We start from the raw sequence: 23975 nt of genomic DNA, 5'->3' as shown, positions 1-23975 counted from the left end.
TATAGTGAGAGTAGGGTACAGGTTGAGAAGACCCTGGAGAGGTGGAGATGTGCTCTAGAGAGGAGAGAAATGAAGGTCAGAAGGGCTAAGACAGAATATATGTGTGTGAATGAGAGGGAGGATAGAGGAATGGTAAGGATGCAGGGAATAGAGGTGGCAAAGGTGGATGAGTTTAAATACTTGGGATCAACAGTTCAGAGTAATGGCGAGTGTGGAAGAGAGGTAAAGAAGAGAGTACAAGCAGGGTGGAGTGGGTGTAGAAGAGTGTCAGGAGTGACTTGTGACAGATGAGTACCAGTAAGAGTGAAAGGGAAGGTCTATAAGAGGGTAGTGAGACCAGCTATGTTATATAAGTCGGAGACAGTGGCATTGACAAAAAGGCAGGAGTCAGAGCTGGACGTGGCAGAGTTAAAGATGTTAAGATTTGCACTGGGTGTGACGAAGGTGGACAGGATTAAGAATAAGTGCATTAGAGGGTCAATAACCAAACTGAGTGCGAACAGCCAGAAAGAAAACTCACAAACTTCTTTCGTTTATTTATTCCAAAGTCAAAGTAAAAAAGTCACTTCCAATACACCACAACTTGTAGCGATATAAAAAATAAACGCTTTTCATTCAAATACAAATAACATGCGTTTTCGTCCCAAACAAGTAGACTTCATCAGATAAAAATTCCTAATTCATTGAACATTTATATATCTTTATTCATTTGATTGGACCAATTATACCTTTAATCGAGCTTTTGAATGAACTAATCAAGTGGTCCCTACCCTCATGAATATTTATGAGAATGAACTGAAGTGCTTCTAAATTAGACTTCACAATCTTACAGTCGACATAAAAACATAGACACATTGATGCTTTATTGTAATAAAAATCTACCTACTAATAAAATGTTTCCTAAACCCTGTGTTTTATAAATAATGCTAAAATATTGATTTAAACTTGTATGCATGAATAAAACCTAAATACATAGCCCCCTCTTGTGTTTGAAACTCACATTGCTTTTATATTTTATTTGCTCTTAGTTTTAATAAAGGTACAATACTTAAGAAATCACTCAAGACAGGTTTTTTCCCCGCTTCTAAATATACCTGCCACCACAACTCTTTGCTTTCTAAGATATCTTCCCATTGGCCTCCCCTACCATCTGGTTTGACTTGCTCGAGGACAAAAAAATAAAAATTACAACCAACACAATTCCTACTATGTTTAAAAAGAGCATTAGTCTCCTTTTCTCTTATAATGTCATAGGAGTGTTCATACATTCTTTTCCTTAACTCCCTTTCAGTTTTTCCTATGTAGAAGGAGGGACAGTTATCACATGTTACCAGATATACCACTCCTTTGGTGTCACAATTAAATAAGCCTTTACTCTTAATCCATAAATTTCTACATTTCAGGAAAATTTTGCTTTTATTAATAATAAATGGGCACTGATTACACCTGCCACATTTAAATGTCCCTAACCTTCTATTACTTATATGTGGAATAATCAATTTCCATCTCTCTAACATTTTTTTTATACTTGTGGAGTTTCTATATATTATTTTCGGCTTAATATTAGTAATTTCCTCAATGTCGGTAAGGGCTACAAATTTATTCCATTCTTTTTGTAGTATATCTCTTATATTAAAATTAGACATATTATACTCTACTACTAAACTTCTTTGAAATTCTTCCTTGTTACTGTCTTTTTTGTTCTTTTCCTCTTGAAATGTCATGAACTCTCTCATACCTTTGATGGGTTTAAATCTGTCCCCTCTCCCTCTTTCTACTTCTCTTCTTATATTGGTCACGAAGATCTTAGGGTACCCCCTTTCAGTAAACATTTTTTCTAGCTTATCACATTCCTTTTCAAAATCCGTGTTCAAACTGGTCATTCTAGACCCCCTTACGAATTGTCCCTTTACTATGTTTTTCTTACAATGTAGGGGGCGAGCACTGTCAAAATGCAAAAAGGAATTGCAATACGTCTCTTTTCTGAACACCCTAGACTCAAAATTTTGCTTATTTTTACATATTTCTACATCTAAGTATTGTAACACATCTGAACTAATGCTATAAGTAAATTAAAAAAAATCTGTGGTATGACTAATATAGCCCATAAATTCTGTAAACTTTTCACGTCCCCCAGTCCAAAAAATAACAATGTCGTCAAGGAACCTTCGATACAATAACCAATCACTATTAAATTTAGAATTTAGAACAAATCTTTCTTCCCATTTAGACAATACTATATTAGCATAATTTGGCGCACAAGCTGCCCCCATGGATACTCCTTCTTTCTGTTGAAAATACTCTCCATCAAATATAAGAAAATTATATCTTAATATGGTGTCCATGAGGGCTACTGACAATATTTTTTCGTTTTGTGTCATAGTATTGTCTAAAAATACACTCTCCTCAAACATTTCCATCCCACTATTATGTGGGATGCTTGAGAATAAATCCACGATATCTATGGTAATGAACAACAACTCTTCCTTGAAAACGTCGGGTGAAAGTTCCTTTAAAAAATCCCAAGAATCTTTAAAGATAATTTTGTTGTTAACCCAGATATGTTTTGTTTTATGGTCCACATATTTAGCTAATGGAGCAGTTTTGGACCCTTCAGCTGGTACTATTGGCCTGAGTGGTGGTTCTAACCAGTTTTTATGGACCTTGGGAATCCCAAACATTGTTGCTATTCTAGGTTTATTGACTGTAAGAAATTTAAACAAATTATTGTCTATAATTCCTTCATACATGAAATCCTTTAACATAATATCAATACGTTGATATGCCAAATTGACTTCATTTCTTGAAGCTACTATATATTTGTGTTCATCTCTTAGAATCATATTCATTTTCCCTTCGTAAGTTATGTTATCCATAATTACTATCCCCCCCACCCTTATCTGGTTTCATCACTCTTATGGATTTGTTGTTCATTAACTCTTTTAATACTTCGTTCTCCTCCTTCTTTAAATTGGTTAAGTATCTACTTCTGTTCTTAATCTGTACCTTCCTAATTTCTTCTTCCAACATTGCTTCAAAATTTTTTTATCTGTGATAATAATGGTGGGTTATAGGTCGATTTCCTTTTTAATCCCACATTGTTACTATTATTATTATTAAAACCATTTCTAGATGCTAATATTTCTAAATTGATTTTTCTAACAAATAATTTTACATCTAATAATGTCGTGGCTGTATCTCCCTTATTCCAGGGTATAAACTTGAACCCTTTACTAAGTAAACTAAAATGATCTTTTTTGAGTAACAAGTTACTATAATTGTAAATTGAGAAATCCTGATAAGTATATTTGATGTTATCAATCCTAATGTCATCAATTTCAGGTTCGGTAACTATGGTAGAGGGGGTGCTATTGTCTAATACCTCCCCCTCCCCCTCCCCCATATAAAAATTTCCCCTTCTGTTAACAGGTGTAAATTCCCCTTCAACTTCTCTTTCTAAAGGGGGAAATTCTTGTTCATAGTACTTGTTCTTCCTGAAATTATCCCTATTAATTTCTTGTTTATTCCATTTATTAATATTCCCATTGTTGTCCCATTTAGAATGGGGTGGTTTGGGATAATTGTTTCTGGTCTCATATTCTAACATATCCCTATTTAATCTCCCCATTTTACGTTGTATAACTTCTTCACATTTCACATCAATGTCATGTCTAATTTTGTAATACTTGTCCCTTTCTTCCCTAATACCATGTATTAAATCATCCTTAATACAAGCATCTAACTCCTCAATTTCTTTGCCCAAACTCTCCTGTTTTCTTTCATTTTCTTCAATAATGAGTTTCACAATTTCCAACCCACATTTATTAAAAACTTTTAACAAACTTTCATGAAAAACTGATCCTAGTTGAACATTATTTGGGTATTTGCATACCCGTAGTCCCTTGGGGACTATTTCCTTCTTTAAACACACTCTCAAATATGCATTCTCAATGTTCACAATTCTATATTTAGTCATTAAATTATTTAATTTGTCTATTTTAACAACATATGACTCTCCATCAATGTGCCCCGAACCAGCTTTACTGTCCATATTAAAATTGAAGTCTTTCTTTAACCATTCTGTGGTTGTAGTAGCACTTGTATTGACAAAAACAGTACCTGAACGTACAACATTGGAAGTCGGCTTTTTGCGACGAGCACCGCTTCCATATTAATTCCGCTTCTTGCCTCTGCCCCTTCTACTTTGGCACCAAAAATACTTGGAGTGTTATGTGGATTAAAATTAGTTCCTTTCGGATCGAAAAAGTCACAGGCGTCGCCATCTTCACCCATAAGCTCCCTTTTTCTTTTATTGTTGTGCGAACCTAACCCTTCGGTTCCGTTCTCCTCTGAGCGTACTCCAGTTTTGCTCAACAAAAGATTTTATTAGTAGGTAGATTTTTATTACAATAAAGCATCAATGTGTCTATGTTTTTATGTCGATTGTAAGATTGTGAAGTCTAATTTAGAAGCACTTCAATTCATTCTCATAAATATTCATGAGGGTAGGGAACACTTGATTAGTTCATTCAAAAGCTCGATTAAAGGTATAATTGGTCCAATCAAATGAATAAAGGTATATAAATGTTCAATGAATTAGGAATTTTTATCTGATGAAGTCTACTTGTTTGGGACGAAAACGCATGTTATTTGTATTTGAATGAAAAGCGTTTATTTTTTATATCGCTACAAGTTGTGGTGTATTGGAAGTGACTTTTTTACTTTGACTTTGGAATAAATCAACGAAAGAAGTTCGTGAGTTTTCTTTCTGGCTGTTCGCACTCAGTTTGGTTATTGGTTTCGTTGAGTGCTTTCCACTGCTGTATTTCTACATTAGAGGGTCAGCCCAGGTTGGATGGTTTAGAGACAAACCCAGAGATGCAAGTTTGTGTTGGTTTGGACATGTGCTGAGAAGGGATGCTGGGTATACTGGGAAAAGGATGCCAAGGATGGAGCTGCCAGGTAAGAGGAAAAGAGGAAGGCCTAAGATAAGGTTTATGGATGTGGTGAGAGAGGACATGCAGGCGGTTGGGTGTTAGCAAAATGCAGAGGACAGGAACAAATGAAAACAGATGATCCGCTGTGGTGACCCCTAATGGGGACATCCAAAAGAAAAAGAAGAATCCCCATCTACATGCCTCGTCCTCATCAGAAAGAATGGTTGAAAGTCACTTATGACAATTATGTGTGTTACATTATACTGCAGTATCAATGAGTCCACTAGTACCCAAAAGGAAGCTAATCCATATGCAAAAGTCAACAAGGGCCCTTGGATAACCCCTGAAATTCTGCCTGGAAAGAGGCTGTGATTCTGCAGAAACCTGAGAGTTAAGCAAGTCTTTTTTCCTAGATGCTATTAGCTTAACTAAGGAGATCAATATCTATGAAGTCTTTTTTTTTATCATAAGGCTTTGTCAGTTACTCTCTTTCAAAGGTACTAGCATCAAAACCATCAGAAATGAAAACATTTTCTGCAGACTACTCTATCAGAAATACTGGGTGAGCAAATTGGCATGACTACGGAAATTATTTTTTATGAGCTATGATACAGAATCGGAAATACCTAGACATAGCAAGGCCTTGTTGAGTCTAATTGCGGTGAATGCCAAAAAAGCAATTACTAGAAAATGGAAATCAAAGTCTAAACCAACTTTACTAGAAGTAGTGAATATAGTGACAAGAGATAAAACAATCGGAACTGGGATCTTTAGAAAAGGGCAGGAGCAAATTACATAAAAAAATGGAAATTGCGAGAATAATACATACAGAAGAGGAATGAGATTTCTAAGAAGGCAGAATCTGAATGAGCTATGTAATGTTTGACTGAGTGTGACTGGATAGATTATAAGTGATGTATAATGTTTGCAACTAAAAATATGTCAGTATGGTCTGTTTTCATTTATATAAATGTATGATCACCTAAGTTATAAGTGATAATTTAATAAAGATGTTTTTTATTTAATTAAAAAAAACTTCGGAAATACCTCCTCTGAGAAGTGGTCATCAGTTAATACAATGGAGTTCAACAGAAAGCTCACAAAGCTGATGGAAAATAAAATGATAGTGTGTCAAGTTCCACTACGTTTAAAGGAACCAATGAAGGTTCTGCCATATGTGAATAATGCTTTATTGGCAGTGATTTGAGATAGAGCTGTAACATACATCAACAATGAACCCAATCCATGAAGAAAGGCTCACTGGACATTTTGGTGACAAGTGACACATGGGTATTATTAACCAGTTAATGGACTCCACCTCACTCACTAGATCAACATTTTTTATGCTATGCATGGTATTTTTCTGATGATATGTCGGACTGCAATTGTGTTTTCAGCAAGTGAAGAAAACTCTTTCTTCTGTTTCTGCAGAAATTTGCAAAGTATAGCCATCTTGCAAGACAGGATATTAAGTGAATGTGTCAGGAATTACAGTCTTTCAAGTAACAGCCTGGTCCAAGCACTAAAATCATAAAATCTGCCTGCACCTCATTTCTGCAGCAACAGACGCATTTATAAAACAGAATTATTGAATGAAAATTAGAGATTTCACATAAGAAAACTAGAATTATTAAATGAAAATTAGAGATTTCACATAAGAAAACTAACAAATCCAAAATACAAACTTTTTTTTCTGAAGAACTTGCATGAAAAATGATAGAAAAAAAAACACATACATTGCATAGACTCACTGAAGAAAACGGTGGGATCTAAAGGTGGTGGGTTCATTTTATGAGTGTTTCTCTTTCGACAAGTATAGCAAATAGAGAAAAAAGATGAGCATGCTTGATAGAAGAAAGCTTTGAAATTTACCAGCACAGTCTTCTGCAGTCTAGCAGACCTGCAGCTCACACAAGATCTGAAAGATCTATAATACAAAACTTCTGTGAGATTAGTTCTTTATGGCACAGTTCACATAAAGTCGATATAAACAATTTCCTGGATGTTTTTCAGGAGGGGGTATGATTTCTTAAGCACTGAAACTCCCTCACTCCCTCAAAAGAATCAAAAAGTTATAAATTAGCAAGTTACTCCCCCTTAAGCAATTTGAAAAACTGGACAATGTATGTACATGGGGTGTGCCAAATAAAAATGTCTTGCGCATCTGTCAAACAAAATGCAGAGGCGCACATATCAGTTCTTACACTAGGTACCAAACAGCGAAACGTAACCAATAACAGAAAATGGACACCACAGCTTCCAAAGCAGCAATTTATTACCTGTGCAGTTCGTTCAACTCAGCACAGCTCCAACAGGATAAAACACTTCCAGAAGAATAAAAAACAGTCACAAATGCTCACAGAGCATGAGAAATAATTCACTGGCACAAGTGTATTCGCACCAATTCAGTAATAAATCCACAAGGTACACAATAGAAGTTAAGCACTTTCACATAACCAAATGTCAGGCTTCTTCAGAACAATATTGTAAGTTCTAAGTCCTGCTAATATAGGTGCATAGTTTCAAATAAACCAATAGTAATACCTCAATTAACTCTGACAGCATTTTTAAAAAGACATACCACATTAGTATTTCTTGTAAATAAAATCTCCTTGCAGTATTTATGTATTACTGAAGTTACATTTGTATGTTGTAATATGTAACACTTTAACAATATGTTTTTATTTGTGAAATGTGGTGTGTCTTTTTAAAACTGCTGTCAGAGTTTGGCTCATTTGAAAATATGCACCTGTATTAGCAGGACTTAGAAGTTACAATATTGTTCTGAAAAAGACTGACGTTTGGTTGGGTAAAAACGCTTAACTTCTATTGTGTACCTTGTGGATTTATTACTGAATTGGTGTGAATACTCTTGTGCCAGTGAATTATTTATCATGCTCTGTGAGCATTTGTGACTGTTTTTTATTCTGCTGGAAGTGTTTTATCCTGTTGGACATGTGCTGAGTCGAACGGACTGTACAGGGAATAAACTGCTGCTTTGGAAGCTGTGGTGTCTATTTTCTGTTATTTCTTACACTAGGTGTAGAACGGCACCTGACTGAATCAACTAGGAAAGGCAGTGTCTGGGAGCAGAGAAGGTTGCTAACTTGCACACATACATACCATAACTTATATAGCATAGCACTGAGTTTGTTACCTAGGTAAATCCACCAAGAACTAGTGAACTTGTAGTCTAGGGTTTGATTCCCTTAGTCTCCACCTGTGTACTGTATAAATGAAAGCAAGTAACTTAATCAGAAAATACTCCTGGGTCCACTCCTGAAATGGGAAACTTCTGTCCACTATGGTTTCCTAGTTAACAAATCAGCAAACAAAAAGTAAAATAAATGATTTCTGTTGAATTTTCTAAAAGCTTACAAATGAAGCTTATGCATTTTTGAAGGACTAGCACATAACATCCAACTCTAGGTTCAAAAGATGCCTGCAGCACTTAGTGGTCCTTAAAGGTCAATGCATGCTTACAGGCATATAACCAGATCTGCAACAGCTTGCGCATCAGCAGTACTCTACATTCCATGTACTGTCTCCACACATCTAAGAGTCTTGGGTTCAATCCTGTTTTCTGGAAGCAAGTCTAAGTAAAGTCTAATATGTTCAAGCATATCTGCTTATACTTTCTCTAGGTAATTTGCTTTTCTCCTAGCTCCCAAAGACACTGTTTAGGGTGATCTGTAGAGCTCTTCTACTCCCATGTAAAGGAGTTCATAAACTTCATAAGTAGTTACTAGACTTGTAGTTACAGGAGATCACTGAGGTGCCTAGACCAATATCCCAGATACCACAGAGCATGCTTAAGTGACTCGCACAGAATCACACAGTAGGCAAATGGAAGCTTAGGGGTTATACTACAACAAGCAGCTAGATAATGCCTCACAGACTTAAACCTTTGTGCTGACAGTCTATCTCAGACAAATTTACCACAACAAAACTAAATAAATGAAAGTAACATTTCTGAAAACTTGAGCATTTTTCATCACACCATCTATGAATACAATGTCAAGCTGCAATACAAGTTCTGAATTAATGAACAAAAATATTAAATGCTCCACTTCACTTTAAGTACTCAGCTTTGTTTGCTGACTAGGATGAAGCTTACCTTTACAAGGTGGGCATCCTGATGGTTCAACTGGCTCTGGGGCAGGAGATCCCGCTTTGTTATCCAGATGTGATTAAGCACCTGTTTAGCTGTTAAACGTCGCTGAGGATCAATGTGCAACATCTTTGACACTAGATCCTAGAACACATAGAACATTCTATCAAATTTCACATAATTAAGATCAAACACTAGATCTAACAGTGTAAAACATTCTTATAAATAGAGTTCCAGAAATGTTGTGTGACATATACGCATCTGCAGCTTTTTCAGCTTTTGTTTGATAGAACTAAACTATTGGTGTAGTGATAGAATTTTAGCCTGTCATCAGAAATCAAGTCCTGGGACACACCAGTTTTGCTGAAGGACTGATTTGGAGAGGATAGGGCTCACCTTCCCTGTGGCAGCTTACCTCTTCCAAAGGAGGGTGATAAGACAGGAGCGAGTATGAAGAGGCGACAAGCACAGATTAAATAATCCTTTAAGTGGCATGTTTTACAGTGTTGTCAGGAGGCAAGAAAACATCAAATGAAAAGAACTGCTTGAGGCCAGTACCAAACAGTAAAACAGAAGGATCTCCTGGATACTCTTCTTGTGATATTTTTTGTGCTCTGGGGTTATTAAAAAACAGTTGCTTAACATTTTTTTCTAAATTCAAGTACATTATTCAAATACTCCTTATTTTCTGTTTAGCACTTTGCAGTTGCACCTCCTCTAATTCTGTCAGCTTACTCTTATTTTACAGCACTAACTTAACTCAACCCCTCAAAATAATTCCTAGTGCTTCCATCCCATATCTCCTTCGCTCTCATTCCTACCATGCTTTAAACTCTTTTCATTTTATTCCACTTAATAGCTATCCCTTCTGAAGAAATTTCTAGCTTCCTGAGCAACACTCACATCATTTCTACTACCCATTCATTAAATTCCTCTCTAACAGATAAGTATGACACTGCCAGTATTTCATATTTACTTCATTACCCTGCATCTTTATCTTAGTTTTTATTGGTACATGACCAGAAATTGTTATTGGATACATGCCAAAGCTTTCAATTAAATACACAAACTCATGTTTAATATAATTTCTATCTAGTCTAGCTCCATTATACTTTGGGGAATAATGAACTTACATGTTCCAGAACAAACATTTTAATATACTTCAGAAATCTACCTTCTTGTCTTATATTTTCTTTCTTGGTCCGTCTGATATATCCGCACTGTTGCAAATCACATTCCATTCCCCCACCCATAAACAATATTCTCAGATGAAAACTTACTTCTCTTAAAATTCTCATAAGCTCCATAACAGTAGCTTTAGGTGGAATTTTAATATATGCCACCACAATCTTCCGCTCATTCCAATAATCTCTTACTACCACAAATCTACCATTATTGTCTTTTCTCCCTCTTCTATTACTACTGGAGCACCCCAACAATCAGTACTAGGTCAATGACCCTGAAGGGCATTGTTAAGCCTAGCCATGCTCCCCAACTGTATCCGACAGGTTTTCACACCCCTCATTTTATAGGGGCATAGTCTGGGTATATGAGTGGTTGGGCACTTACAAGCTTCCTGTTAATAATAGGGATATAGGTGGCAGGCTATGGGTAAATTTCTGACTCCCCATCCACTGATTCAAATTATACTTGAATAAGTGCAGCGAGGAACTCTGATTCACATGGATGTCAATCCTTGTTCCAAAGAATGGAGTAGTCTCTGATGCATCTGGCCCTCCAACATGTCATTTATACTACAGAGAAGGTTTAGGTCCCTAAATTGTTTTCTGATGCTCTTTTATGGATGTGCAACAGGTCAATACAGTCTAGATCAAAGGATGCTTTGAGTGTAATGCCAAGCATAGATCGCTTCTCAGTAGTCTGCAGGAGATGGAATACAAGGATAAGGCTTTAAGGTGGTCCACATAGGAGATGTTGTCTTCACTAGGTATTCTTTTTGTGAGGGACCTCTATGGGTGCTCCATTTGTTGCATATGCCTAGTCAGGTGCATACAAAAGGGGACACTATAATCAATAATTGGTCTAATGAGGAAGACCACCATGGAACAATGGCATCTTTGGACCTTACTGCTCCCCTTTTCCTTTGCCCCTGACATTCTGCTGAATATCCTCCAAGAAATCCTTCATCAAATTCACATGTTGATTTCTATTCAAATGTGTCCCTTGTACCATTGTTATTTGCACCTTATACTTCTTAATCTAATTCAATACTTTTTTTCATTTTATCCATACCTGTAAGACCATTTACATTCCATGATAATATGAACAAAGTAGTTATGACAAACTGTTACTCTCATCTATTACACATGACATGTCTTTAAAATGCATATTTCTAATTTTTAGCTTACATGTACACATTAATGTTTGGCAGGCTAATCTCTTGTGAAGTTGCTTCTTCTCATCTGCATTTGAATCCATGTCAGATTTTCAAGGCATTCTGCAGCAGTGAAAACACTCAAACAAAAACTAAATAGATTTTCAGAACCCTCACCTTTTAGCTCAGAACAAATGCACAAAAATATGCATATTTTCAAAAAATAAAGTTTACCCCTTCAGATAACAGCAAGCTGCCTCAAACTGACAGCTGCCCCCCCAAAGGCAGTATCACATCTAAAATGAATGTTACCATTGCTAAAGCACATGTTACAGCATGCATTTTCACTTATACTAACTCCTATCAATCCTTTTCTTTATATCTATTCCATTCTCAGATGTGAAAAAGATTGCCTGCTTTCAGTAAACATTAAATTTCAGCCTCAAGAACAATTACACCAACTATCTCTAAAGAAATGCACTAATGTACTTAATATAACATTGCACAGTTTAAAGTTTATAGGCTGACAGAAAGACATCTAGCTGTATAACATATAACATCTCCCACAGTTTCAAACTTCATTTATGTTTTCACTAAACTGCTTGCCAGTATACCTTTAAATGTTAATTACAGTGTACCTTGTAATGTTCACTTTGTAGACACTTCACAGACCGCTCATCCGTAACTGCTTGCACCTGCAGACTTGTGTCCAAGATGGAAATGGAAAAAAAACTTGTGACTTTGCAGATGCTTTTAATCATCTTTGTAAAATGTACTTAGAACACACTGTTCAAGTCCTCTCATAATTGTTTACACCTACAAACTTATCTTCCACTGAAAGCCTTTACTAATGGAATAAAATAACTACTGACTTTGCAAATACAAGAAAATATTACTATTTTCCATGCCATTCACCATTTTATCTTGTTTTTTTTCAAGCTGATTTGCCTAAGAAAACCCTTTTCTATAGTTAGAAGCAAGGACATTAATCTAGATATCCACCTCTATAAAACAGGCAATTATCTTAATTCAACAGATGTTTACATCTTGTACACCAGCAGCCCAAGAGAACATATTAACTTTAACTTGCTTCTGTCCAATATTTCTTACTTTGTTACAGTGTATAGCCTGGAGGAAAAAGCACTTTCTTGCTTTAATATGCAAAGCCAGTGATAAGACTTCCCCCACTCACATTTAAAAATTCCCTGACTGCTCACTGTACAAAACTGCATTACTATACAATACACATTTTGCATCACAAAATTTTTACACAAATATTAAGACCAAAAACTCACTGTTACTTCTTCAGTCCCTTCAGTATCATTCTAAAAGTTGATGACAAAGTGTGCTATATCCCTTACAATTCACCCACCAGTTTAACTCTTGTCAACAAAATTTTAGTGTTTTTCAACCACTTCTTGCAAAGTCAAATTTCACATATTTAATCCTATGGGATTAATGCTTTAGAGTCTGCCATTAAATCATTAATTTCACTACATTGCTCGTCTTTTGCATGATCATCTCCCTCTCCCAAGACCAGTCTCTGGTTCACGTCTAAGATATTCCCGATTCTTCTATTTAGCCCCTGTGCTTTTCTTCTGTCCCTCATGCATTTTCCTTTAGAGCAATGGAAAAGGTTTCACTGTAAAAGTCTCTATTTGAGCTTTGTTATTGTCAGAAGAATAAGTCGTCCAGTCCATTTCTGCTTGCTGGCTCACTCTGTTGGTTGTTTTTATTTCCTTCTTAGTCGGGTACACATCCAAAAATATCTTTGATCCTACAGGAAAAATATTAAGAAGAAAGCCGGATACACAAGCTTGAATATCACACCAGACTCGACATTCTCTGACTGCTGGAATAAAGTTGTCTTCTGCTTGGTGTACACTAAATCATTTTCCACAAATACACTGTCACCCATTTTTAATATTTTTCTTCTGTGACACAGCTTTGTCAGGAGCAGCTCTTTCTGCTGGTATGATTGCATCTTCAATAATATAGGTCTTGGCTGCTTTATTATAGTCAAATTTGAAACATGTCCATGATGAGGCCTCTCAATTCCTGCTGTGAACAACCCATTGTTTATTTGTGCTTTCACAAAACAAATGTTTTCCATTTCTTTTATTTCCTCAAGTCTCAGTACCTCAGGTTTTCCTCTGTGTTCTCAGTCTTTTACCATTACTATTTCTGAAACAGCAGTTTTGAGAAGTCTTGTGCTCACAGTTACCTGCATTTTCATTTCAGCCTCTGATTTTTAAATTCTCAATTCATAGCAAGTGAAAACATTTTCATTTTTCCAGCCTTTTCTTATTTGAGTGTATATATACCTTCAATGTTTCACTTATTTAAACACATCTTAATTAATTTTAATTTTTTCCTGTAAATTACTGGAAGGCATCTCCTGCACCAAAGACTAAACTTGAACTGTTTTTATGGCAAGAATTTTCTCAGCCAGAGTTTTTCTTCTCTTTTCTAGCTCATGTTCTCTTACTTTCTCCAGATTTCTTCTTTGGTGACATCCAGGCATCTTTAACTGCATTTTACCCAAATTGCAAGCTTTTACTAGTCGTTTTCTCCCTCAATTTCAATTTTTTCACTGAGGGAGTTCACAAAAAGTTCCAACTGCTGGTAAAGGTTGCTGCCAAAACAACACATTTCCAAAGCACAAAACAAAAATGGCAGGACCACCCACAGCTCGCAGATACAAACACTTATTAAAATAATAAAACAGATAAGCGCTTTTGCATTATGCAACCAACGCTTCTTCAGATCTAAAAAATAAACATCACTACATCATTTAAAAATACTTGAATGGTAATTACTTACATAGACCCTCCTGATCAATTACATCACTACATGAATTTATTTTCCTTTAGTATAGCTCTTAAAGAAACACATGCATTTAAGCCAGGATGTTTGCCAGCTTGAAGCCTTAAAATCCATTTACTTTCCATAGATTTGGTGTAGTTTATCAAATCACCCCCCTCCCAGCACGCACAGGAACAATCTGAAGTACTCTAAAAACAAACCCATGACCTTCATTTTCTTTAATGTACTTGGCCAAGGCATTTTTAATATTGCCTGTTCTAATATCATAGGAATGACTAAATATTCTTTCAACCTTTTGTTGGATTTACCAACAAAAACCCTGACAGGACCTGCAGGTTGCTAAATGTATAACAATAACATTCTCAGTGCTGCAGTCTACATAAAACTTGGGATAAAAATTAGTTTAACCAAGGGTGTTCAAATACTTATTCTTGGGATATACAAGTGCATGCCCTACAATGTCGGCATCTGAAGATGCACATTCTGTTGGATTGTTGATGCCCTCCCCCCATACTAAACGGGCGTCCAGCACATAAGCTACCTCTTCAGGCTCAAACAATTCTTGTATGAAAAGGAGGGGTTATTTCCAACTAATTCTGCTGTCTTATTATCACTTGTAAGTACCCCCAATTCTTACGTATTATATTGCATACAGCTCCTACATCGCGGGTATATTTTAAGCCAAATCTAAACTTAGATGTCCTAGTACTGGACACTGCATTGCTGGTATGTCTTCAAAAGTATGGGGCAGCAAAATTTCTCCTCTCATTCATAACTTCTGAGTTAAAATGCTACTCAAATAACCCCTCTTGGAAAAATGATCGGTCATCTTCTTTATGTTTTGATTAAAGTCATCATCCTGTGTACATAGTCATGAAACCCGCATGTATTGGCCCCCTTGCTATGTTGGGGTATATAAAACTAGGGTGCATACTATGAAAAGATATAGACTATTTTTCCAACCCCCTTTACGAAACAAGGTTGTCTCAACCCCACCTATGTTATTGATTACCACATGTACATCTAAAAATCCATCTCCTTTGGGGAGCTTTGCATCGTAAACCTCAAAAAGTCAGTTGTGTGATTTATGTATTCAAGGAAGGTGTTCACTTCATCTTGACCCCCTCCCCATACAATAAAGACATTGTCAACAAAACGATGGTAAAACTTCACATGCTGCTGATACACTAAGCTATTGAGTACATAGTGCTCCTCCTACACAGTCATAACAAAATTTGCATAGGAATTTGCACAGAGGGTGCCCATGGCAACCCCCCCATTTCTGTGCAAAAACAGAGTTCCCATACATGAAAATACTGTTGTTTAGAACTAAGCCTAATAAGGAACTAATTGTGCCCTAATGGTATCCAGTCCATAGTCATTAGGAATACAGGTAAACAAGTTCACAACATCCAGAGTCACAAATAGTAACCCTGTTACCCTTCCAAAGATTTGTTTACATTTGTGGAAACCTATCAGAAACTGTTCTGTATCCTTAAGTACAACAGAAATAGATGTTAATATACATTTCAATTTCTTTTCAACATAAAGAGAACATGCTTGCCTAACCCAACCTTCCCCCGATACTACTGGACGTAGAGGGGGGCTGTTAGAGATTTATGGACCTTTGGTAGGCCTTTAATGACTGGTATTTTTGGTTCAATTATATTAAGAAAATCGTACAGCACCTGATCTATGCTGACATCAAGAAACATCTCATATAAGGCACTGTGTGTACATAATTTACTATAGATCTCACTCTAACCTTATTTATACATTTATATGTCGCCTCTTCATTCAACATTTTAAGCATCATACGATCGTAGTCACTAAAATTCATGACCACAATCGACCCTCCCTTATCTGAGGGTCTGATGCTGATGTCACAATTGCCCTTTAAACCCTTCAAGGCATTATTTTCTGCTGCAGTTAAGTTACAATACCTCGTCTCATGTCCATACATATATTTACATAGGTCATTCTCAAAAGATTAATGAACACTTGTATATGTAGAGGCATCACTGGCATACAAGTGCTAGGGCACCTAAATTGGTGTCTATTCACAACATCACTGTTGTCATTAAACATTAACTTCAAAGTCAAATTACGGCAAAACAATCGTAAATCAGTCATAGGTTGGTACTAGGCTATCGGCCCTAGGGCCTATACAAGCCTAGCCATAACAATTCCCTGGCTATTTCTTCCCACACTATTAACTACCTGGACCCCCTGTCTAGCAGGGCGACTGATGTGATCCCCGGGGCGAATTTCCTTTCTTCCATCCAATTGTCAAGGTTCCTTTTGAAGACGGCCAAAGAGGCGCTCTGCTTGACATGTATGGGCAGTCTGTTCGAGTCTGGGGAGTCTCTGGGTCAGGAACCTATCCCTCCAGCATGTTTTGTTTATTGTGATGACAAGGTTTAGATCCCTGGAGCGTGTGGCTCTGAGGGATTGGGTTTTCTTTAAGTGTAGCATGTCCAACAGATCTGGGTTTGACATGGCCTTGTATGTTAAGCAGAGATCGCCTCTGAGTAGATGATATGCGACAGAGTATAGCTGGAGTTTAAGGCGATCAGCATAGGGCATCTGCTTTAGGCCTGCGATTCTTTTAGTGAGGTATTTTTGCGGTCTTTCCAGTTGTTGCAGGTGTCTTGAGAGGTACATACAAAATGGGGCGTTGTATTCTATAATGGGTCTAATGAGGGATGAGTACAGTGGGACAATGACCTCCTTTTTTCTGGATGAAAAGCCCTTAGTGATGAGGTGTGTCACATAGAAGGATTTCCTGAATGTTGTGGCGATGTGGTTATTGAAGGCAAGACCACTGGCCACCTGTGTCCCTAAGTCTCTCATCACACTTTCGGTGTTTAGTGTACTGCCACCTATGTGGTAATTCACGGGTACATATTTTTTCCCAAAGGGGATAACTATACATTTCTTGGTATTGAGCTTGAGCCCATGGCTCTAGCACCAAGCATCTGTTTCTGTAAAGCTCTTTTGTAGACTATCCACATCATTTGGAGATTCAAGTCAGTACATCACTCACATTTGAAGGTGCAGAGGGGAAAAACTCAGTCCTTTATTTAGGACTGACAGTTCTACTGCACTCAATATATAACCTGATAAGTTACATACAAGGGAATTCATCCCCTCACTTTGCGTGTTCCTTGGTAACGTTCGCTGGAGTGTTTCCTCTTGTGGTGCCATCTGCTGTTTGCCCAAGGTGATCGCACCATCACTGAAAGAGAAGGAAAACCCTTGCTTGTAACTTACCTCATGTTCGGTCTAGTGCCTACGTCCTGATGCTGAGATATATCCCCCATTTGTGTTAAGGCAACAGGTGGCTGATTCCCAGTAACTAAAGGATTGTTCAGCACAATGTTGCCTAAATTGTTGGTAGGCTGATTTACCTCCTATGGGTGTTGATCTCCTGTTAATAAAATTGTTCTTGCACAATCTCTGTGTTGAGTGGAGCTTCTAAAGTATTGTTACCTGCTCCAGTAGAAACTGGGTCATTACTGACCGACTCTGTTGTCTTTGGTCAGACAAAAATATGTCCCGACACAAAATCTCTTATTAATTTCTTTGTTTTGTTACACTGCAGTTTAAACTCATAACTGGACACATTAGAGAATATATTTTCTAATATGCGTACATGCTGTTCATTCTTGTAGCGTTGCTCTATGTTCTGCCTACATTTCTCTACTACTTCCAAAAGTTGACATTCAGTGGGTTGAAAGTATTCTATTTACAGACTTATGTACTTAAAACTTAAATCTAAATTTATTTGTTGCCATTGTTTGTGAAATTCGGCACGTGCCTCGCCATAACGAGGCATGCAGAGCACTCTCAGCCCTGTGGGGGCTGAGAGAGTTCTAATTAACTTGTTAATCTGTGGACAGCTATTTGGAAGTTTGATTTTGTTGGAAGTCTTAATGGCATAGTGGTGACAAACTGAGATATAAACATAGACTATATAATTTACAGTAAGGGTAAATAATATAATAAAGCCGGTTGTGTAAGAAACGAATCAATGTAGGACCCAATGGACACTCGAAATGTCAGTACAGTCTGCACAGGGACTGCATATAGATCTCTTTTTTTATAAGGACCAAAGATGCAAAAGTGAAAAAGTATCCTTAGTGTGATACAGCCCACTCTCCCGTCATGCTAGAGAAGCACCTGACTCACCTTGCTACTATGATTAAGTCAGAGGAAAACAGCAAGCGCCAAATGTGATTCTTTTGGATTTGCCTTAAACGAAGCCTTTTAGTCATTTCACCTCTTCTGCATTTATGTAAAGGTTCTTACTATTGCATTCTTTGTGAAAGTGCTTAGTCAATAAACGTTGTAACAAACAAATAATTTCTACTGACAGTAATCATGGTTGCTTTGCTTTAGCTGCACGGAAAGGTCAAAGACAAGTATATACCAACCTTCTTACTCACTTTTAATTTTCAGTCCCCTCTCACTTTTGCTTCAAAAGGAAGTAAAATGTAAATGCCACAATATAGCGCAATATTCTGTGAGGAGGCTGACAATATCCACAATATCAAACTTCTAGAGTTTTTGGCAAACGGAAGCAATTTAATGACTCCTAGGAGATCAAAGTTTTAAAATATCCATTTCTTTCAAAGAATGGACTACATAATGCATGCAAGGTTCTCCTTTTAAGGTATGTAGCAAAACTGTGAATACACTTCTGCTACACATTTTATTTCTTCATAGGTCCTGCTGTTTTTCTAAGTTGAGTTCCTTTACTTTGCCTCACAAAGAGGCATCCTTTACTTCAAGTGGATCCTCATGAGGGACTGAGTTCTCTTGACAACCACCCACTGATTCAATGCAGAGTTATGATGTCTGACAAATCAGCTGATCTACATACACATCCAGCAATTTTCATTGGTACAGCATACGGCATCTTTTTCATTATGCCTTTTTTATTGCTTATCCAAGTATTTCTTTGCAGTAGTCACAGTTTCAGTCCGCATAGTTGATGGCAGAGCCATAGCTGGTGCATTCAGTGCTGTGTGTCAGTCCCTTGACTCTTCAAATGATCTTTTGCTTACTAAAGGAAGCCAGTTGGCTTTCTACAGTACACCAGCCAATCCACGCACCCCCAACTCTTCAGGTGAAGAGTTCAAAAAAAAAAAAGCAGATTGGTTTCCCACAGTACATCGGACAATCCACATAAAGTCAAATCCAAGCCTCCCACTCCCCATCCAGCTCTCATGAAAACAGAAAAATTAAAAAAAAAAAGTCATATTAATGCAGAAACCCAATTTGCTACTTGGAGTCCTACAGTATATCAGCCAATCATGCCCCACCATCTCTCAACAGAATAGATTCATAGGTTCATTGGTAAATATGAAGCAATCTGCAGACTATTACATGTGGAGCCAATAACCAGACAGTGACCAAAGGTGAGAATCAAACCCAGTACCCTGTGTCGGTGAGGTAAACTCCTTGACCATTATGACAACCTCAGTGCCTTTCTCTACTGGCATTTTGGTTGAGAAAAAAGCTGCAAAGCTCACAATTACTCCACCCTTACTACGCTACTGGTTGATGGTCTATACAGACATCCAATGAAAGCATTTATGCTAACTCAGAGTAAAGGAACACTGTTGCTCCAACAGTACATTTTTATTGCTGTGGTTACCTCTGCTTGAGTTTCAAGTATCTGTTAGATGAACTTTATTTACAAGGTTTTTACCTGCTCTGTAAGGGCTGCCCATATTCTCATGAATCTCATGTTCTAAGTGGACTGTTGTAATATTCTTTTTATCAAGTATGTTAGTGCATTGAGGTCTTAAAGTTGTTACTTCAGTTCTATTTGGTGTTTAATCACTTCTGTTTTCAAGTTTTTAAGAATACCACAGCCCCAGTTCTTAAGAAAGACATATTGCAGAGTAAATAGGGGGATATCTACCAGAACCACTTCTGTTTCAAACTGCCATTTTGTCTTTTTGTTGGAACTATTGGGTCTCTTTGTAAACTATACAACTTTTTGGGGGCAACATACATGGTGGGTGGCTGGGTGTCAACCTATGCCAGTCCATCTTTTTGTTTGTTTACTCGTATTTCATTAATTAAGTTTATCCCATACCTAAAAGATATGCCTCCTTACTATGTTCATGCTAGCAGTTTCTATTGTGGTCACTAGACACCTTGGCAGATTTTAGGTCTGTTTCATTAGTGTCTGTTCTGTTGGCTTTGTGTAAATGTCACAGCCTCATGCTATCATTTTTACCTTTAACTACCAACTTACTATGGAACTAATGACAATAACACACTTCCTTCCATTGATTTGTTTTAGACCACTGGTGATGTCAAAACAAGGAGGGTTGTAGGAACAAACTGAACTGAGTAGCGCTAACTGGAATGGGGTTATCTACATCTTGGCAGCTTCAACTCTGGGTATGGTTTCAGTTTTAAATAATTGACTAGTGAGACACCACTACACATGCTAAACAGCTCTCTTGCAACACTATTCTTCATCCTCTACATGCCCGAGGTTCACATACTGATCCTCTGGATTTCTGCATATGGGCCAGTGGAACACATCACTGCCTTGTAACAGTTAATTTTTCTGTTGTAACTACAAGCATATTATTTTTGTTCCTTGGCTAAATTAGATTTGTTAAAACTAGCAAAGTAGGCCCCAACAGTAAACACACAGCTACAGTGGAAGCAGGGCTTATACTCTGCAGTCAGGGTTGTCTAGTTTGAAGTGGTTTGTAACAGATCTACTTTTGACTGGCTTGCTTTTTCTTTCTTAATTCTATACATCACTGCGTGTTTTAGCTAGTGTTGGCTATTATGGCCTGTCTGCTTTGGAAGCACCTCCTGGTTACATCTTTAAACAAAGGAATCTAGCTGATGATTATCTCTATACCACATAATGAATCTCTTGCTGTGGTTTCTCCAACCTCCTTCCCTTTTTCTGTTATGGTTTTTAAACAACCAGTGTCTCTATTCTGACCCCTTATAGTAATCTGACTACCAAAGTCCTCTCATCCTCTTTCACTGCTATTGTCAGTTTAAGATATTTAAATATTTCCCTCACATTGTTTACCATAGATTCAAACACTGAGTGCACGCCCATCCAACCAGTATTGCTCTTGGGAAACCTCCTTTATTATAAATTCTCTCTGGTACATGTTAAACTGTTTGGCATTGCTGTACACCTGTAGTGCCTTATTTATCCTTGCCATTGGTTTAACTTACTTTAAATCACCTTATTAGCAGTAACTAGCTACCTGTTTAAATTACTGGAACAACATTGTGCTTAGTAGACTTTTCGTGTGTTTTTACATTAAGAGAACTGAGTAAACTAATGGCAGAAGATAGTATCCTTGGTCTATCTGAGTTAGGAAACGCATAGAAAGGGCTACGACTGCAATCATTTACTGCTATGCTCATTTCCAGCTCAAAAAACTTGGTGACATCTCTTGTGAATCCAAGAAGTTTTTACTGCATCCAAAACCACCCATGCTGAGATAAGGAACTCTACTGTATTTCTGAACATACTATTGCTACTGTTTATGGTATTTTCAAAGCACTTAAGCAACTGTTTACCTGAAAAAAAAATTGCTGCTTGTCTATTTTTTGATTTACTGATCTGACTTGATTTAAGTTGCATTGCAGAAGGGTGATCTAGCCAGATACCTGGCTGTTTGGTGTTTATCTGCACTTGAGAGTAACTTTTGCTGTGCTTTTACATTAAGAATTTCCAGGGTCATACATCTTGCAGCAGAAAGTGTTTGCCTGCTTTTGCTAAGTTGGGAAGTACTCCAGGGAGCTCAAAATGTAGCCACTTATTGGCCAGAGGGCACAGGAGCTAATTTTCAACTTTTTTTTTTCTTTAGCTATAAAGTAGATGTATTTATGTAGAGCTGCTCACCTTGCAGCCGTGGCTAGCAGTGCTCTCTATAATACCAAACACTTAGATTGTAAAGTTAGCCTAAAGCAAGGTACTTAGGACTTTACCTTTTAACACCCATCTAAGTTGTAAACTGCTGGCAAAAAGTTTATTGTGTTTTTATATGATTGGCTTGAGGGATTAACTGCGCAAACGTCTTTCATCCTACTGGTATAAAACAATTACATTTTTGTGAGATTGTGCTCATTTATTCAGAGCAACTCTGCCTGGCTTGGACACCTATGAGTACAAGACTTGTGCTGTTTTCTAAAACCATCTGGACCTACAAAAGCTGATGAGTATTTTTTTTTGCCCTTGCTCTAACTGTCTTAGTGCTATTTTAACACTATTTATTTTGTTGAATTTATCATTGCTTTTAAGCCTGTGCTTGTTAAATACCATCTTTTGTTTCTGTACTCCTCTTAGGTTGTTTTAACAGTATTCTAATATTTCCTTACCTCCTCTGGTATTGAAAAAGCTGTTCTGAGTTGGTCAAAATTCTCCAGAGTCTGCGAAGATATTTCTAAGTTTTGCAAAGTTTTTCTGTGCTGGTGTACTTCTTTTATCTTGGGCACTTTTTTCCTGTATTTTGTTGAATATTTTTGGGGGTTAGTGAACTTCTTTCCAAGCATCCCTGATGCTGCAAAAATTCTGACTTTTGTTGTAAAGCATCTGTTACTCCACTTGAGCTCAAAACCAGTTTGTTTTACATTAAGAGTGTTCTTTTGCACTCTGGTATGAGCAGAGCTGAATTCAACCCATGTAAGTTGGAAACTGCTGATGGAAAGTTTGTGTTTTTATCTGACTGGCCTGAGGAATTAATTTTGTAAAAGTCTGCTGATGGAAAGTTTGTGTTTTTGTCTGATTGGCCTGAGGGATTATTTCTGTAAAAGTCTTTCGCATAAACATGGCTCCCTGTGTCTTGTATACAAGTAAACCTCTCCATTTTAAAATCCTCCATAGGAAACCTCTGCACAATCTCCCACTGTTCACAGCTGCTCGAAGAGCTGCCACTTTCTGCAGAGGGCAGTACTACTGCAGGTCATCTAAATGAAGCTGTTCAATGTCTGGCAATTTTCCCAGACTATATGGAGAGATTCTGCTGAAATCCAAAGCATTCAGTGCTAAAACCGAAAAAAAATATGTACCTCGTGAGTTTCCTTTGCACTTTGTTGACTGTATTTTATCATTTTATTGCCTCATTTTGCTGTTCTTTTTACTGTATTTTTCTGCACTTTAAAAATGCTGTTCTGTTGTTTAAAGTAGCTAGCACATAGGATAGACTAGATTCAGATCTGTGGAATCTAGACTGTACTGTTACAATTGAGCACTATTCCAGTCATCTTACATTAGGAGGGCCCTGCCTGCACCCTTGTGGCAGAATTGTGTAGTGTGAGCCTCATTTGAGTTGGTGATTACTGGAGGAAAGCTCACGGTATGCTTTTCCATTTGCAGTTTAGCTTAAAAGTGTTTAATTTTGCCTGTATTTAACTCTCTCGTTTGCGTGTAGCTGCACACTGTGTAACAGGGTTCACTGGTGCCCTATAGAGACACAAACGCCTTGAAAGGCAATTTTCTCCTACACATGTTAGTGAACCCTCCCCCCCAAGCTTCCCTGCTGCATTGCAGGAAAAACTGCTGCACACTGGGAAACACTGCCATAGTTTTCGCCCCTAGCCTTCAATAGAATAAGCCCCTTTGTTAATCCTAGAGCAAAATCTGGTCAAACTTGCTCACTCCCCAATAGTAGTTATGATAAAAACCTGCCATAATGGATGGTCGGTTTCCAACCATTTCTCCAGCCAGCCTGATTAACATGAGCATCCCGAGTCAACATAGTAA

General features: G+C 37.3%; 1 protein-coding gene across 1 annotated transcript in view; it reads right to left on the bottom strand.

The window, feature by feature from the left end:
• RPS6KA1 (ribosomal protein S6 kinase A1) overlaps nt 1-23975 on the bottom strand; it is a gene marked incomplete in the record, with an annotated part of 1961688 nt that overhangs the window by 44863 nt on the left and 1892850 nt on the right. The window contains 1 exon segment of the mRNA XM_044084242.1: nt 9055-9192. Coding sequence (XP_043940177.1) covers nt 9055-9192 — 138 coding nt within the window.

This window comes from Protopterus annectens, chromosome 1.part1 (assembly GCF_019279795.1).
Source record: "Protopterus annectens isolate FY-2018-M chromosome 1.part1, PAN1.0, whole genome shotgun sequence".
NCBI lineage: Eukaryota > Metazoa > Chordata > Ceratodontiformes > Protopteridae > Protopterus > Protopterus annectens.
Note: the sequence above shows the minus strand (reverse complement) of the source record. Positions and strands in the feature narration are given on the sequence as shown.